Here is a 19,169-nt window from a genome sequence, read left to right as displayed (position 1 = left end):
TCGAAGCCTCTGGTCTTTGGCGAACAGGAATATAGCAGTCCAGTCTATAGCTGCTTTACTGAGCACTCTTTCTTTGTGCTCACCTGGTCTCTGTCTCACTCACCTATTCACTCTCTATAGCATCCACCCCCTCCAACTCCCTGCCCTCCTATCTACTTATAAACTCATTCACTTACATTTTTACTTCCTGATTCTAGTGTTTATATCTATGTATATCTTGATATCTGCAGGCATGTATCTGTCTCTCGTAAACACCTGCATTTGTATGTGTGTCTAAGCACACGTGGGAATTTTTCTGAATGTTAAGTAGTTTTGACATGTCTGTATATCTATCTTTATCTACATTTGATAAACTGAGTTAAGTATGTAAATATGAGTGTTGTGTGGGGGAGAGGGGTGTGACTATGGCCTCAGGCTGACACGCAAAAGATAGTGGAGGATTCCTTGAGCCCTCTTTCCTAGTCTCATGTTTAGGTAGCTAACTGAAGAATGTTTCTCCTAACTTTCTGTCTTAGTTCCAGGTCACTATAACAAAATACCATAGACAGGGTAGCTTAAACAGCAAACATTTATTTCTCACAGTTCTGAAGGCTGAGAGATACAAGATCAAAGTACCAGCAGATTCAGTGTCTGGTGAGGGCCCTCTTTCTGGTTTGTAGATAGCTGCCTTCTTACTGTATCCTTACATGGCACAGAGAGAGTGAGCTCTCGGCTCTTCCTCTTTTTCTCAGGGCACTAATCCTACCATGGGGACTCTACCTGATTACCTCCCAAAGGCTCCCACCTCCAAATGCCTTCACATTGGGGATTAAGGCTTCAAGATATGAATTTTGGAGGGATGCGAACATTCAGTCCATAGCATTTTCCTTCTCCTGTCAAGACTCTACTAATTTCCCTGTTTGCACTCACATAACTTCCTACTTCAATCCCCTATTTTCCTTCAGACTTTTTCAGGTTTTTCTCCAAGAATGGGGATGGGGGACTCTCTAAATAATTGTAACAGAACCAGTGACAATATTATGAGTACACATGAATAAGTGAGCATAGTAGGGTGATAGAAAACAGATAGTGGAAACAAAGAAAGGATGGCCAAACTTTTCAGTACCTCTCTTATAGGAAATGGAAACACACAGTAAGTAGCTTTCTGATTACGTGATTTTCTGGTCATATATAAAGAAAATTTACACCCTGTTCTGAAACTATCTTTTCACTGGCTGCAAGTGTACCCTAGCCACAGAGAGTACATCTGGAGTGGCACAGTTGAAAGCCACCACTCCCTCCCACACAAATTTACCTGAACTGACCCTGATAGCTACATTTCTCTGGGTTTATGAAGTTATCTCTCACTATGCTTCCCACACACAGCTACTTCACTTTTAAAGCAACTGTTTAGAAAACTTGATTCATATTTTGTTCATTTTAAGCATGTGGTACTAAAAAACACATTGGACACTTTTTAAGCACTTATGTTTTGAAAATAGAATAAAGAATTAGAATTTCCAATTAAATCATGTCTGGTGCCAATGTGTAAAACTTTATATGTGTTTCTGTGATTGGAGTTTATTTCATGGCTCTATTTTACATACTCTAATTATGCAGTACAGTAAAAGCTCATAATTGGGTCAAAGTAGAATAATATTAATACAGAAATCATATATTATATATTATATAATATGGTATGTAATATATGTAAAGAAATGCAGTTTTATCATTCAAGTGCATGACTGCTCAAACTAGGCTCACTGAATTCAAACTAGCTTATTGACATCTGTCGGGAACCTGTTCTGATGAATGAATAAGACTGATTTTTGGTCAGCATTATAATTGTTTGCAGGTGGTGCTCCTGCACAACTGGAGGGTACCTGAAAACAGTTCATTCTCCTAAGTGTTATAAATATTCGGCAGAATCTTGTTCTACTACTCATTAGCCTTTTGTGTAACGAGAGAGGGTTTATCCAGCAAGGATGAACCGTCTCTGCAGTCCCATCCTGGTTAATTAGGTTACACTACATTCTGAGAATTTTATGCAGCTGATGGGTCCAAAGTTATTCTTACTCTGACCCTTTTCTACTTACCAAATACCTAGTACCTGTACTAATGCAATGGGGATAAATATAGTGTCTTCCACATTTAGTCTTCATTTCCTATTAAACTTGAGTGACCTTAAGTCTTGGTTTGCCCAGGACAGTCCCCATTTATGCCTGTTGTCCTGGCATAATTATTAATAGCACTCACTCTCTGTCACTCAAAAGTGTCCCAGTTTGGATGGTATGGTCACCCTCTATTTAGCAGAAGTCTGATTTCTTTTAAGGCTAGGCCTAAAAGCAAAGGACCTGTTCTCAAACCAGTAACAGTACTCTTGCAGTAGCGGTATGCAGGTGAGGATAACAATGGGGTGGAGACTTTCCCCCAAATTAAGGAATATTTGGCATAATAGCTCTTAAAACAAATGCTAATCAATATTTGAGTGCTTACCAAATGCCAGACATTGTTATACAGGCACTTGGTATGGACCATCTTACTCTGTTTTCACAGTCACCATGTGAGTTAGTTACTGTTGTCATCCCCATCTTCCATATGAGGGAACTGAGGCACTAAGCATTATAAGCAAATTGTTGAAAATCAGACAGCCAGGAAGTGGTAGAGCTGGGATCTGAGCCCAAGCAGTTTGACTCTATAGAGTTCACATTCTCAACAATGACACTCTCCAAGGAAAAGACATTAGGAAGTGGTGTGAAAACAAGGGTCAGTTGGTTCACAGTTGAGATATCAGCGGGCATATTGTAAAATGCACAAAGAAGGTGGCCAGAGGGGCGGTGACTTCTTAATGTGTTTGCTTTCCCTTCTGCCTGCTTCTGCCAGCAAGTGAAGGCAGAGGAGATCATCAAAAGAAGTGGCATAGCCCATACTGACCTTGCTGGTTCAAAAACTACCTTTAGCAAAAATGGCTAAGGAAAGTGAGGCCAGGAACTTGTCCAGGGTCACCACACTAGTAAACTTTGGAGCCAAGATTCAACCTATTTCCTCTGACTTCAAGTCCTCTGACTGCAAATCTGGTGCTTTGAGAAAGGTTTTCTTCCCAAGTTAAGGATCGTATGGGTATTAAGCTTGTGGAAAGTTGAGGTTGGGACCTGTGGCATGGTTTGTGCTCTACCTTAATCATGAATAAGGGTGCAGCCTCCCTGTGAGATTTGCTGTTGCAGATCCTTGTGCAACAATTTATCTTTTTCCATAGTTGAATCATCTTGCCACATTGTATGCCAAATGAGGATACTGTTTCCAGTTTAAAAGCAATCCTCCCGGGCTTCCCTGGCGGTGCAGTGGTTGAGAGTCCGCCTGCCGATGCAGGGGACACGGCTTCGTGCCCCGGTCCGGGAAGATCCCACATGCCACCGAGCGGCTGGGCCCATGAGCCATGGCCGCTGAGCCTGCGCGTCCGGAGCCTGTGCTCTGCAACGGGAGAGGCCACAACAGTGAGAGGCCCGCGTACCGCAAAAAAAAATAAAAAATAAAAAATAAAAAATAAAAGCAATCCTCCCCATGTTGAAGTGTTCAGCTACCTGTTGCTAGAACTGAAAGAACACATGGAAAAATCCATTTTCACATCAAACAGAGTCCAGACTTTAGAGTCTCAGTTGGGCGGTCTGTATCCTGCCCTCTTTCTCCACTGTCTATCCATGAAAAGCCCTAGACAAGTCCTGTTTCCTCCTTATATTGCCAACTTGTCATGATCTCACCTTTTAGTCAACTCCTACAGCCCCATAGACTCCTTACCCTCTGTAAATATGTGCATTTCTCTCTTATTCTAAAAAATATTCCTGGGCTCTGACATCCCCCTAGGTTGATATACTATAATAATTCCTTCCTTTCACAATCAAATTTCTTCAAAAAGGAAGTTACACTTGACAGCATTGGCTTCACTCATTAACCCCTTGCAGTCTGGCTTCCTCCCTTGCCTCGTGTGTTCTTCATAGAGCACCAGTGAACCCCTAATGGCAAAAGGGGTTTCTGACCCTTTTGCAATACATGACATTGTTACTACCTCTCCCTTCTTGTAACCCTCTCATCCCTTGATTTCTGTGAAACTGTACCAGTTCTCACCCAACTATTCCTTTTTCGTCTCCTTTTTGGCATATTTCTCTCCCAACTCCCGCAAACGGCATTCCCCCAAATCACTCTCTTCTTCCTAGCTCAAAGATTCTCACCATGGCGTGGGGCAGGTTTTAAAAAGTGACATGATCTGATTTACTTTTTTTAAGAAGCTCACTCTGCGGCTACAAAAAGAATGGATTGTAAGTCAACAAGAGTTGAAGTAGAAGCCAGCTAGGTATTGCAGGAAGTCCAGGTGAGAGATGACAGTGCCAGGACTGGGGTGACGGCAGTGCAGAGGAGAGAAGTGGAGGTAGTTAAGACACGTCTTGGAGGTGAAACCAATGGAAATTGATGGATTAGATTTGGGAGTGAGAGAAAAGGAGGAAATACAAATAACTCCCAGGTTTCTGGCTTAGGCAACTGGATAGACGTTGGTATCTCTACTGAGCTATGAAAAGATGGGGAAGGGATGGCAAAGACTTGGATAGGAAAATCAGGAGTTTGGTTTGAAAATGTTAAGTTAGATATGATGATTAGACATCACAGTGGAGACAGCCATGTTCCCTTGACTATCTCAACCACTGTTATGACTTTAGCTATCTCTTATCTATGTGGGGAAATAAACTGGGTTAAGCACCTGCCCTACCCTCTGAGTTCTTCCTTCTCATTTCCCTCTTCCTTATATTGATACTGCTGGCCTTCTCTTCACACAGACTTTAAGAATTTTCAATAACTCTTCTCCATCTGCTCTCACCAATATTCAAGTACTAATAGTAAGGAAGTCTGTTGAACCTACCCTGTGCATTGTTTCTCCCTCTCTGTTTCCATTGTCCCTACCCTAGTTTAAATCATCATCGCTTTGGAATTCCCTGGCGGTCCAGTGGTTAGGACTCCATGCTTCCACTGCAGGGGGCACAAGTTCTAACCCTGGTCGGGATCCTGCATGCCACGCGGCACAGCCAAAAGAAAAAAAGAAGAACAACAAAACAAAACAAAACCATAAATGATCATTATTTCTTATCTGATCCATTGCAGCACTCACTGCCTGTAGTCTTTCAATAGCTAATCTTCCCTACACACTACTGCTGTAGACATCTTTTATTTTAAGATTTCTGTTTAAATGTCTCCCCGTTTCCCACAGGATGAAGTCTATTCTCTTTAGTCTAGTATTCAAAACACTTCATGAGCCAGCCCCTTCAACTAAACTAGCTTAGAAATGTTCTCCTTTTTGTTTTTGCTTATGCTGTTGATTCTAATCAGCATGCCCTCCCCTGGCTCCCTTCTTCACCAGGTAAAATCCCATCTATCCACTAGGACCCTCTCAGATGTCACTGAATAAGAACCCTAGTTGCCATTTACTAAGTACCATTTATTAAGTACTTAATGCTTAGTTATTAAATAAGCATCCTACATTCATTATCTGACTCTGCTTCTTGTGTATCCATCCCATCTACAAGAATGCAAATTCCCTGAGAGCAGAGATCAGGCTGTAATTCATCTTGAGGATTGAATCCTCAGCTGTACTGTACACTTAGTTGATGTCAGATAAAGTTTGATGAATGATTAAATGATGGCAGAACTTTGAGCTGGTTGTTATGGGAAGATACAAAAGGAGCATGAGAGCTTACATTCTAGCTAAAGAAACACATCGCAGGAGAAAAAAAAATCCAGAATACTAAGTATTGAGGGGATACTAAATGGAGGTTGAACAAAGTTAGATTTAACACAAAGTCATCCTGGAGGAATCAAGTTTATATAGTAAAGGGAATGTTCAAAAACGTCAGTGTCAGGCAGACCTGGTTTTGAATTCCTGCTTTTCTGTTTGTGACTTTGAACAGTTATTTTCTCTAAACTGCATCTGTAAAGTGGGTGTATTACAACCTCCTTTATAGGACTGTTGCAAGGATGAAATGAGATAGTATATCCAAGTGCATATCACAATACTCCATAAATGTTTAAAGACTAGGGGGAAAAAAGCAAACTAGAATATTGGACTGCCTGAGAGGTCAATTCATGTTGATGTGAGAGTTGGGGCCTTGGGCATTGGCTAGTTTGCGTCAGATCATAGGGGCCCCCAGGAACCTGGAAATACTGAAGGTAATTCTAAAACTGCTCCAGGATACTCTTTAATGTGTACCCTCACACTAAACCTAAAATATTTCCCTAACCCTTGTATAGCTGCAGAGAAAAAAAGGAGGGAAGGAAGAAGAGCTGCAGTTTCCAAACATCACTGAAAGTATCTGCTTACACACTTAACTCCAAGTGAATTTTCAAGGAGTGATTTGACATCATTGCTTGACTGGAATCTATGAAGCAATTTACAGAGTACCAGCCAGCGTCTTGGGAAAGTGGTACCAGCTTTGCCAGAGTAAATTATTGAGATTGTTAACTCTTATATAGACATGGATAGTTAATGATGAAAAACAGTGAACTAAGTTGCAGCACAGAATTGACTGTGTAAACTTTTCAAACAGTTTGTACCATTAATTAATCCCCCACCAAAAAGAGCACGTCTGATGTGTTGGGTGGTGCTGGGCTCTTAGTGGCCACATTATGTCTGTCTTTAGATATTTATACGGGTGTGTTTGCAGATTGAGACAATTCATAAAGCGTTGACGCTGATCCTTTGTGTGTGTGTGTGTGTTGTTTTTTTTTAGCGCTAAAACTCAAATTCGCGGCTATTTTAGTAATTAGCCCCGACTCTTCCGCTACTCAAATCCCTCGAAACTACATCTCCCAGCATGCTCCGAGGCTGGTCTGACCTCATTTCAAATGGCCCCGTAGGGCAACAATGGTTAGTTTTGACTGTGCTTATTTGTGCTATAAAATATCGATCCTAATTGGCAGCTATTTGTGCTTTTATATCTGCCGACCTCCGTTTTTGAACTGTAGTCACTAAATGTAGGGGTTCTGGCCTGAGAAAGCCCATGCATTTCTTCAACTGGATGGGGAGCAGGGACAGTGTCACCGGCGGTCTCGAAACTAGGAGGGAATGTTGACCAGGGAGCACCGCTGCGGCCGATCAGAGGAGCAGGAACCGGAGCCCGGGCTGAGTCCGAAAAAAGCCGGATCCGGACCGTGGCTCCGGAACGGCTGTAAGTGGAAGATGGAGGAGCCAGAGGAACCGGCGGACGGTGGGCAGTCGCTGCCCCCGGTTTACATTTACAGTCCTGAGTATGTTAGCATGTGCGACTCCCTGGCCAAAGTCCCCAAACGGGTAAGAAAGGTTGGGATGAAAGACCGTCGGTTTTGGGGGTGTGGGCGGGGGGCCGGTGGACGGGAGGGCATTAGGAAGCGAAGAGGATACAGGGCTGGGGGAAATCTTCAGCAGAAATTTGGGCGGCTGTACCAGGTGATGGAGGAAGTGTTCCCTCAGAGAGTTTCCTGAGAGCGCAGTGGGGCGTCCAACGGACAGGTGGGGGTGGGGTGGAGGTGCGGGGGGAGGGGATGGCATGGAGGGGATGGTGTCTCTACTGCCAGGAATCCCCGAAGTGGAGAAGAAGCTGCAGGAGAAGTGTTCCACCACCTCCGTAAGGCCCGATAGCTTTCTCCTTAGCGATTTAGATACTTAGTATTGTCTAAAGTGCTTTGTAGCTGTTAAGTAAAAAGGGAGGGGAGTTAAAAGTTAGTTCCTTTGTTCAGGATGATGAAGTAGATGGGATTTCTCTGAATTAAACATTTGAGACTATTTTCTGCCTTTTTTTTCTTCCTTTTTTGCTGATGTTTTTAGGCCAGTATGGTACATTCCTTGATTGAAGCATATGCACTGCATAAGCAAATGAGGTAAGTTGTGCTTGAACAGAGCCCTGAACCCAGGTGTTCATAGCCTTAACTTCCTGCTTCACAGTGGGGCTAATTAGGAAGAGAATGGTCCTTTTTTAAAAGCTTTTTGTGATTCACAGTGTTGGTAATCTGCCTGTAATCTAGTAAAAGCTCTTGAAGAATTAAGAAAACTCGAAAAAAGTGCATGAAGCACTTAAGAAATAGGACTTTATTGCTGGGAGGGAAGTATCCTAGGGATAGGTGTTTTGTGGAGGTTTCGGGGTGAGTACACTTGGGTACTAAAATCTATCTGATAGAAAAAATGACGTTCAGCTGGGAGGTGTTCTGGTTTGGGGGTTGTTTTTTGTCTTTCCTAAGCCAGACCTGGGAGTATGGGTTCAACTTAAGACTTTTAGATACACCATTACCACCACCAAACTTTAATGATGAGCCTGGAGACAGTCAAGACCAAAGGAAACTCCTGGAACCAAGGCCATAACTCAGCACAGAGCTAAGTGCTTCTTTAAAAAAAAAACAAATAAGTGAACTTGCTGTTTGTCGTTATAAGAGTAAATATTATAACCCTGACACTTGTAGGATTGTTTGTGACATTTTCTGGCCAATTGGGTGAGCATCTGTCTATGCTGGCTAGTGTGGTATGCTTCATTTATCTCCCAGAAAGTAGTGTAAATTTTATCCTTATTACTAACAAAATCAATTATTGAATATCTTCTTTATGAATGTTTTTCAACCGTTTTTTAACCCATATGTTTGGTAAACAGAAAAACTACATGCTTTCCATTAAAGTTATTTAACAGTTCAAAAAATTACTTTGACAAACAAGAAATCAAAGCAAAGCAAAACTGTCTAATTTCCTTGCTGTTAAGTAAGGAGGCTTTCGGTAAGGATTTGTTAAGGAAGAGGAAGGGTATTAAAAGAGGGAGCAATTAGGGCTGGGAAACATGGTACAAGAAACTGTAAAATTTTTATTTTAATGGGCAGAGTTATCACTTCTGAGGGTGTAGACATGTTTTCTTGAAGAAGAAGCGAGACTCCTTGGATCTTGGCTATTTATATTTACTTTTTGAGGCTGAGCTTGCTTGGTGATGATAGTAGCCTGTATAACCATATTAATTCAGGAGAAACTCATGGGCATGTTCCCCTTCAGCAAACAAAAAAACCACTAATGCCTCCCTGTGGCCTGGGTCATGCTTTTTAAACTTGAATGTGCATATGAATCACCTTGTTAAAATACAAATTCCTTTTTTTTAATTGTATAGTTGATTTACAATGTTGTTTAGTTTCTGGTGTACAGCAAAGTGATTTAGATATATATGTATATTCTTTTTCATTTTCTTTTCCATTATGGTTTATCACAGGATATTGAATATAGTTCCCTGTGCTATACAATAGGACCTTGTTGTCTTTCCATTTTCTATATAATAGTTTGCATCTGCTAAGCCCAAACTCCCAATCCAAAATATATGGAATGTTTCACAAATTTGAGTGTCATCCTTGCATAGGGGCCTTGCTAATCGCTGTATCATTCCAATTTTAGTATATGTGCTGCTGAAGTGAACACTGAAGTACAAATTCTGATTCAGTACATCTGAGGGGAGGCTGAAATTCTGCCTTTCTAACAAGCTCCCAGGTGATGCTGCTGGTGGTCCATAGACCACCCTTTGAGTGGTGAGGGCTAGAGAGCAGTAGTGGCAGTGGCAGAGTCAGGAAGAGGATATGGGGACTAGGCAGCTAGAAGTTAGAGGTGGTTAAGTCCTGTTGTTAGGTTAGCACCCTGTATTCTCTCCATCACTCCTATTTTCACTTCTTGTGAACAGTGGGTTGAGAGCTTCTGAGCAAATCCCAGTTCCAGCCTGGTTGCTCCTTCTCTCCTTCCTCTCAGAGGCAGATGTGAGGGACCAATTATAGAAACTTTCACATTTTTTGGTTGCCTATTTTTTTATCCTTTAATATTAATAATAATGACAGTTATCCACAAAGCATTGTCATGTATGTTATCATTTAATCTTCACCTAAGTCCTATAAGATATCCCTACTTTACAGATGAGGAAACTGAACTACAGAACAATCAGCTTGTCTGAGGTTATAGAGCTGGTAATTAGGACGGGAAGCCAGTTCTCTGACTCCAAATTCAAAATTCATGACAATACAGCTGCCTATTAAAGTAAAAATATAGTTGAAAGGATTGTATTTGCCCAATTAGGAAAACTGATTCAAATGAAAATATCTCTTCCTACTGGTTTGTCATGAAAGTTGTAACTCACAGAGCAAAATTTGTCTAATACCTGATTATTTAACAAATATAATAACTTTTTTTTAACCTGCCTATAAACTCAAGGGAGATATCTATCCTCTCACCCCTTTTTAATGGAGTCACCACGTAGATGTGAGGAAATGAAGACTGGATTGCTGTGGAGGAACAGAACGTGTTTATTGCTTCAGCCTCCTGGAACCAGAAGCTGGAAGTTGTATTTTCGCTCCAACTGCTGGCTCCTGCTTCCAGGTTCTGGCATACTCTGGATCTGACTCACTCACCTTTCTTTGTTCCCTGTTATTATTAGGATAGTTAAACCCAAAGTGGCCTCCATGGAGGAGATGGCCACTTTCCACACCGATGCCTATCTGCAGCATCTCCAGAAGGTCAGCCAAGAAGGAGATGATGATCATCCAGACTCCATAGAATATGGACTAGGTAAAGTCGTTACTAGGCAATGACGGGAGATAGCCGACCTCCATCTATAGATCATAACTACTTAATCTTTTATAACTTGCATGATGGTCTTTAATACTTCTAAATTAACAACTAATGTGTTAACCACAATATTAATCTCTTCGTTTAACCACACTCCCATATGAGTTGAGCAAAATTAATGCTGGATCAAATGGAGGAAAACCTTTCAGTTGCTTGGCGCCCTAATATCAGTGCCCAGATTGGGTCTGGCTGTATGTACACTGATTTAACTGTCCTGTGACCTTATATTTTAACTTCAGTGTATATTTATGTTCTTGCTAAGTTTGATACCTTGTCTGTCATTAAACAGCTGCATTTTTAAAAACCATAAGTGGCGAATAGGATAGTCTAGAGAAACAGCATGATTTAGTAGAACACTGGACTGGAGGTGTGTGTGTAGGGCAGGGGTGTGGGCTTAAGACACCAGGGGGACCCAGACCTGGCTCTGTGTCATCACAGATATGACATATCACCTCTCAGTCCTCAGTTTCTCCATCTATAGGATGTGACTAGTTAATCTTCAAGGTTTAGTCTTTCTAGCTGTAATACTAAAGAATTCCTTCCCCAACATTGAAGGTGTTTAGTTCTCATTTTGGAGCTGATGTTAGCACAGCAGCTTTCTGGTAAGGTATGTTGTTGACATACCTCAACCTACTCCTCCTAATAGGGCACTGGACCCAATTCCAATGTGTGGAGGGGGGAATTTCCCCCCACACCACCAAACAATGCTCAGGACACCAGCTTGGTGTCCTACAATTCAACTCAGTTCTGACACTCTCTACCCGGAGAGAGCATCAGATTCCACAGGTGAAGTGCTCAGTCCCACAAGACTTCTCTCCACGTCAGACATCAGTTGCAAACCCAAGCTGTTACCTGTGCTCTGGCTGACAGGCTGCAAATTGGAGGTTCTAGCAACCTCACCAACTCAGAATGCCAAGCACAAGTCCAAGTTGTTACCTGTACTTCTGACTAACTCTCTATAAATCAGAAATTCTCATGACCCCCTCCGTGGATTTAATTAATTTGCTAGAGCGTCTCACAGAACCCAGGAAACCCATATATTCACTACATTACCAGTTAATCATTAAAGGATATAACTCAGGAACAGCCAGATGGAAGAGGTGCATAAAGGCAAGGTATGAGGAAAGGGCGTGGAGTTTCCATGCCCTCTCCAGGTGTGCCAATCTCCCCAAATCTCCACGTGTTCACCAACCCAGAAGTTCTCCAAACCCTCTCCTTTGGGGTTTTTATGGAGGCTTCATTACGTAGGCATGAATGATTAAGTCATTGGCCAATTGGTGATTAAACCTGTTGACCTAAACAAGTAGGCTGCCAGATACTTCTCCATCAAAGATGGGTTTGTTTTGGATCAGCAGAGAATTGCAATCTGGGGTCTGCAACCATGGCAAGCCATGGCAAGGGAAGAAGAACACTTTTACAGAGAGGGAAAGGAACTTGGGAGAGCTATGGTTTTTTAAAAAAAAGAGTCCATGGCTTTTCATTGAGTCCTTGCCAGGAAAGAAGAGAAGTCTTTCTTGTTAAACTTGGTTATCATTTCAGGGTGTGAGAGCTCCCCCTTCTGGTCTCCTGAGTATTTAATTGAAGTTTCTGTTTATTCATTTTTTACAAACTCAATCACCAGTTCCTCTGGCCTCACACAGGAGGTCAGGGGGGTGGAACTGATAGTTCCAACCCTCATAATTCTACTGGCAATCAACCCCCATCCTTAGATGTGGTCCACAAGTTACCTCATTAATATAACCAAGACACATCTATAACTCGTCATTTAGGAATTCCAAGAATTTTAGGAACTCTGTGCCACAAACTGGGAAGAAATACAGTTGATCCTTAAACAGCGCATGGGTTAGGGGCACCCAGCCTCTGCAGTTGAAAACCTGAGTACAACTTATAGTTAGCCCTCCACATCTGCAGCTGCGCATCCGCGGATTCAACCTGCTAATGGCGTAGTACTGTAGTATTTACTGCTGAAAAAAGAATCCACCTGTAAGTAGGCCTGCGCTGTTCAAACCCATGTTGTTCAAGGGTTAACTGTATATTCCTTATTATAAATCATAATATCACACCCCTCTTTATCCAGCTTATCTTTTAACAAGCTCTTCTGATGTTTGCCTGAAGGTTATGACTGCCCAGCCACTGAAGGAATATTTGACTATGCAGCAGCTGTAGGAGGGGCTACAATCACAGCTGCCCAGTGCCTGATTGATGGAATGTGCAAAGTAGCGATCAACTGGTCCGGAGGGTGGCATCATGCAAAGAAGTAAGAAAATGACCTTTCTGCTTTCTATCTCTTTCCTTGAGTCAGTTTCTTATTTATGTAAACTCTTATGTTTATTGTATTGGCAGTTATTGAGAGACGTGGGGGGTGTGTGTGTATGACACTTTACTACGCCTTCTGAAGAGATACAAGTAAAATAAAAGATGACATAATATAGTGGAAAGTGTACTATTGAAAGTCAGGACACCTGGGCTTTATGCCTAGTTTTTCTACAAACTTGGCTGATTGACTTGGACAGATTAACCTCTCTCGGTCTCAGTCTCTTCATCAGGAAAATGGGCAGAGCAAAGGATATTAATCTAGATATCTAGACAATCTCTAAATTCCTTTTAAGCTTTCTGGAAATTCCCCTGTCTTCAAGGAACTTATACTCTAGAAACATTATTAAAACTAGAATAATTAGGGAGCACCGTCAATTTTGGTACCAATTGAATATATGTATGAGCTGAAGAGATTTAGCAATAAGGAGCAATTAATCATGGAAGTTTTGGAAGAGGTGAATTTTAGAGCTAGTTCTTTTTTTTTTTTTTTTTTTAAAGAAGATGTTGGGGGTAGGAGTTTATTAATTAATTAATTAATTTTTGCTGTGTTGGGTCTTCATTTCTGTGTGAGGACTTTCTCTAGTTGTGGCGAGTGGGGGCCACTCTTCATCGCGGTGCGCGGGCCTCTCACTATCGCGGCCTCTCTTGTTGTGGAGCACAGGCTCCAGACGCGCAAGCTCAGTAGTTGTGGCTCACGGGCCTAGTTGCTCCGTGGCATGTGGGATCCTCCCAGAGCAGGCCTCGAACCCGTGTCCCCTGCATTAGCAGGCAGATTCTCAACCACTGTGCCACCAGGGAAGCCCTAGAGCTAGTTCTTGAAAGGAGTGGCAAACAGATTTTTGAATAGGTGGAGAATTGATGAGAACAGATTTAAAACAAAAGGCTGAAGAATCAAAAAGGAGGCTTAGGGCTTCCCTGGTGGCACAGTGGTTAAGAGTCCACCTGCCAATGCAGGGGACACGGGTTCGAGCCCTGGTCCGGGAAGATCCCACATGCCGCAGAGCAGCTAAGCCCATGCGCCACAACTACTGAGCCCATGTGCCACAACTACTGAAGCCTGCGTGCCTAGAGCCCGTGCTCCGCAACAAGAGAAACCACTGCAGTGAGAAGCCCGCGCAACGCAAAGAAGAGTAGCCCCCGCTCGCCGCAACTAGAGAAAGCCTGCGCACAGCAACAGAGACCCAATGCAGCCAAAAATAAATAAATAAAATAAATAAATTTTTTAAAAAAGGAGGCTTATGCTGCCATCTCTAAGCAGCAAAGTGGCAACTGAGAGGTGTTAACCTAAGGAGAAAGGGCTTGTGCAACAGCTATTGCTACTTGGAGTTACAGGAAAAGTCCTTTTGGAGTTTGATGTTAACATTTCAAACAGCTATACTCTGTGTCTGACAGGGACTGCTGAGCCTTATTCAGCATTTGGTATCTTGCTTAAGATGGCTGTAGTACATGTTGGAGGAGAAGGATTTTATTTATTTATTTATTTATTTTTATTGAAGTATAGTTAATTTGCAAAGTTGTGTTAGTTTCAGCTGTACAGCAAAGCGGTTCAGTTATACTTTTCAGATTCTTTTCCATTATAGGTTATTACAAGATGCTGAGTATAGTTCCCTGTGCTATATAGTAGGTCCTTGTTGTTTACCTATTCTATATATAGTAGTGTGTATCTGTTAACCCCAAACTCCTAATTTATGCCCCCCTCCAGAGGAGAGGGAGTTTAAAGACTGAATTTATCAATGTGCTATTTGAGTGAAATAAAGCAGCAGTGGTAGGAACTGCCAATGCATCATTCACACACCAGTTGTTCATACTATCTGCCATGACCTTGATACTCTAGTGCTCTTGAGTCTAGAGAAAACAGCACTTCATTTTTCAGAATAAAATCTTGAGCACAATTTCAGCATATGCAGATTAAGGTAATAATATGGAATTCTTTCATCAAATAGATAGATTTCATGACCAAGGAAATCCTTGAGTAAGTTTACTACTAGAATCTACAACTGAGGTGGTGGAACATAGAGAAGCTGTGTTTAGTAATGAGTTTTACATGGCCTTAAAAACAAAGAGAAACAACCTGCCTTTTGTTAGTTTTTGCTCTATTAAAAAAATTCAAAATCAAGACAGTGATCTCTAGGAGGGAAAAATGACCCTGTCTGCTTCAAGCTATAGATAAAAGGGACAAAACCAAGCTTCTCTGAACCAAGGACTTCTATGCCTTCTCACGCTTAGCAAGTTGAAAAGAAAAGTAGTGTGGTTTCATGGGAAATGCCCAGTCCTACAAGTCAGCTCTAGTTTCTGCATGTGGCACTGGAGCAGCTTATGTATTTAAATTCACCACTTAAGGCCTCCTAGGGCCTGGGTCAGTTTGCAGTGGAATACCCAGGTACCTGCCACTTCTTATTACTCTTTTGCTGCCAAAGGAAGCACACTCTATCTCCAGCCAATTATGTCTGCCTCTGGGGCTGTATGCAGGCGTGGGCATACCCACACGCCATTATCTTAACTGTTTCAGACAGCTTGCAGCTGATCCTACCTGGAAACAGACATGCCTGTGGTAAATATAAATTACCAAGAGTCTCTAGAGATTGCCCCAATTCAGGTCCAAATTCCAAGGGGTTCTTGGTGCCTCTAGAACCTCTCTTCAGATGGACTACAGGCATTTAGCCCACAAACTTACATCTAGCGGGCATTTATCTTTTATAACCACAATATCTGTTTAAACCCCCGCATCTCCAAATACATGTACAGGTTCATACATGCCATTTATTCATTCAACATGCATTGATTAAGCACCTACACGGTGTCAAGCATATTTTTATCATCACTAATAAGCAGAGATACAGAAATTGAAGCATGGTACATTTTTCCCCTACCAATTTTGAAAAAAAAAATCTTTTATTTCAAAATATCCAGGTGCTGGCAGGATTACAGTGAAATTAGCACACTCTTTTTGAAAACTTTGGAAATAAATGTTAAGAGTGGGGAAAATGTTTGTACCTGTTGACCCAGTACTATTATTCTCAGCAATATTCTAAGGAAATAAACCAATTCTGCCCTCAAGAAGTTTATCTCTTAGAGGTAAGACAGCAAATAATTGCATCTGAAAGCCAAAGAAGAGTGATTTTCAAAGAAAATTCTGCAAAAGAAGAGTAATGAGAGACTAATGCTATTAGATATTAAACATACAAAACTGTGATAATGAAAACACTGGTACCACTGGTATAAGGTTAGACAAATGATGTTATAGTACACTCCCCAAAGAGACTGTTGCATATAAGAATTCAATCAGTTATAAAGGATGTGTTGCAAGTGATTGGAAAGGATTGTTCGGTAAATGATGTTGTGACAGCTTGTAGCATTTATACCCTCATCTCCTGTAATAAACTAAAATAAGTGGCAGCTGGATTGAAGAGTTAAATATAAAAAAGCAAATTAGGAAAAAAAAACCTAGAATGAATGAATATTCCTCAGGCTTCTAAAGGGGAATAGTTTTCTAAGCTTAGGAAAGAATAGAAGAAAAACAAACAAAGGAAAAGATCAACATATTTGTATAAAATTTTAAAACCAAAATAACTTTTATGGCCATTTCAAAAATAAAATCTAAACACAGACTAGAAAGGCATATTTGACATAAATATGACAAAATGTGACAGGTTTGCATTTTCTCAGACATTCATACAGTATGATGTATAAGAAGAAGTATGGGCAAAGAACATGAATAGACAATTTACAAAGGAGTTTTAAGCACAACTGGAAAACATGGGACAATGTTCATCTCTACTAATCAAAGAAATGCAGATAAGTAGGTAGCCTCTTTTTAAGCCTATCTTTAATAGAACTGAAAAAAAATGGTACTCAGTTTGCTAGTAATAGTGTGGTTTGGGTCAACCCCTTAAGAAAACAGTTTGGTAGCCAGCATGTATTAATGCTCTTTTATCTAGTAATCTACTTCTGAGAATGTTTCCTAAGAAAATAATTCAAAATGTGGAAAAGAAACTATCTACCTGAAGATAATTACCAGTGTTATTTATTTTAAAAAATTAGACATAACATGAATATCTAGCAATAAGGAAAGGGTGAATCCATTCCATGGAATATTATGCTATTATTTTAAATGATGATTATGAAGACTATGGGGCATTTCATAAAAATACTTCTGGGTTAATAAAACAGGTTTTAAAATTGTTTGCACACTGCAGTTACAACTTTGTAAAATAGATGCATTTTTTTAAAAAAATTAGTGGGAATGATAATAGTGGTTATGTTAGGGTGACAGAATTAAAATGATTTTTTTAATGTGTTTCTCTAGTTTTCAAAATTTCTGTAATGAGATTTTTTTCCAACTTTTGCAGCTAAAATTTTACCAAAATAAAAAGAGGCAAAAAAATAGTTACAGCAAATATTAACAAAGGGTTAAAATCATTAACTTTTCTAACTGATTTTTTAAAACACTAATATTCAGATAAATGAGTAAAAGACATGAACAGACAATTTACAAAAGAGGAAACAAATAGTAAACAAACATGAAAAAATATTTAGTATCGCTAATAATTAGAGGAAGAAAAATTGAAACATTATATAATGTATATATTTGTATATATACATGTATATATTTTACTTCTACCAAATTTGAACCAAAGGAAGAAAGATCTTAACTCATACATCTATTACTCTTGGTAATCTAAGGAAATGAGCCAATCCAAAATATGGAAAAGCTGTGTATATGAAGATGGTAATTTCTCTTTCACGTATAAGAGCCAAGAAAAAAGAAGGGAAGGAGACCTAAATATTCAACAACAGTGGGATGGTTACGTAGTATACTGCAACATATCCACTTGATGGGCTATTATATAACTATTAAAAATGGTGGTTAGGACAACTGCATAACAAGAAAAAATGCATATCGTATATTGTTGGCTTTGCCTTTAAAGGGCAGGTAGCTACAACATCATATATTCACTCTGATTAGAGATATGTAAAAAATATCTGCATATGAAAAGAATTTCTAGAAGGAAATACAACAAAATGATACCGGTGACTTTGTGACGATGATGATAGTATGAGATGTATATATATATATATATATATATACATACACACTATATATATATATACTATATGTATATGTGGGTATACGCACACACAGATATATACATGTACCTTTTCTCTGTTTCATATATTTTCCTATATTTTCTCTAATATGATTATATTACTTTTATTAATAAAACGTTTTATAATAAAACCTGCTTGGAACAAAGTGGGAAGCTGTTACAATAGAGGCATAATATGGTCGGTGTATGCTAGAGTTAGGCACAAGGTAGTGGGGTGTCCAGAAGGAGTGGACTGCAGCACTTACTAGTTGCGTATATGACCTTGGGGTTATTTCAGGAACAGCGTGTGCAGAGGCACAGAGGCGTGAAAGCTGAGGGCACTTCCAAGTCTATAATTAAAGCTGAAACCAAGGGCTCCTATAGGCAAGTGGCTGGAGGTGAGGTGGGAGAGGTATGAAGGGTCCTGTTTGCCAAGCTGAACAGCTTGGACTTGATCCTTCAGGTCAGTGGTTCTTGACCTATTTTGGTCATGGACCCCTCCGAAAATCTGATGAAAGCTATATAACACTGTCCCTAGAAAAATGTACATACACAAATGTTTCCTTATAGTTTCAGAAAGTCTAAGGATCTCCTACAGCCCATGTGTGGATCCCTGGTTAAGAACCTTGGTTTTAAAGAGTAAAGAATCACTGAAGGAATCTTTAGCCAGGAAGAGGTAACATGATCAGATTTGCATTTTAGGAATATGATTCTGGCAATAGTTGGTAGATAAATTGGTGAGTGTTGGGGGCCAGAATGTTGGCAGAGAAATCTGTTAGGACCTTTACTGTGATAATAATCTATCCTAAAGGAGGTGAAAGCTGTGGTGATGAGCATAGGCGAGGGAATAAATTCAAGAGCCATTTAGTAGCTAGAATAGGTAGGAATGGTAACCGGTTTGATATAAATGATAAGGAAGGAGTGATCTAGATTTCTTGTGTAGATGACTGAGTAATTGTGTTACCTTTAACCAAGAAGAGTAGGGGATGGGGACTGCTCTGCCTATGGAGCATCTAATTAAAGATGTCTATTACAGAGTCGGCAATGGGGTCCAGCCTATGACTTCTCAACTTTAATCTGCATACAAAATACCCAGGGATCTTATTAAAATGGAGATTCTGGTTCAGGTCTTGGGGGAA

General features: G+C 40.4%; 1 protein-coding gene across 2 annotated transcripts in view; it reads left to right on the top strand.

Annotated features, from left to right (window-relative positions):
• Nucleotides 1-7,183: 7,183 nt before the first annotated feature.
• The window catches only part of HDAC8 (histone deacetylase 8), a gene marked incomplete at its 3' end in the record, with an annotated part of 240,672 nt that continues 228,686 nt past the window's right edge, over nucleotides 7,184-19,169 (top strand). For both annotated transcript variants that reach the window (XM_079727243.1, XM_079727244.1), the window contains exons 1-4: nucleotides 7,184-7,309; nucleotides 7,823-7,875; nucleotides 10,437-10,567; nucleotides 12,743-12,884. In XM_079727243.1, coding sequence (XP_079583369.1) covers nucleotides 7,199-7,309; nucleotides 7,823-7,875; nucleotides 10,437-10,567; nucleotides 12,743-12,884 — 437 coding nt within the window. In that variant the 5' untranslated portion in view covers nucleotides 7,184-7,198. The remainder of the gene's footprint in view (nucleotides 7,310-7,822; nucleotides 7,876-10,436; nucleotides 10,568-12,742; nucleotides 12,885-19,169) is intronic.

The sequence above is a fragment of the Hyperoodon ampullatus genome, assembly GCF_949752795.1.
Source record: "Hyperoodon ampullatus genome assembly, chromosome: X".
Lineage (NCBI taxonomy): Eukaryota > Metazoa > Chordata > Mammalia > Artiodactyla > Ziphiidae > Hyperoodon > Hyperoodon ampullatus.
Note: the sequence above shows the minus strand (reverse complement) of the source record. Positions and strands in the feature narration are given on the sequence as shown.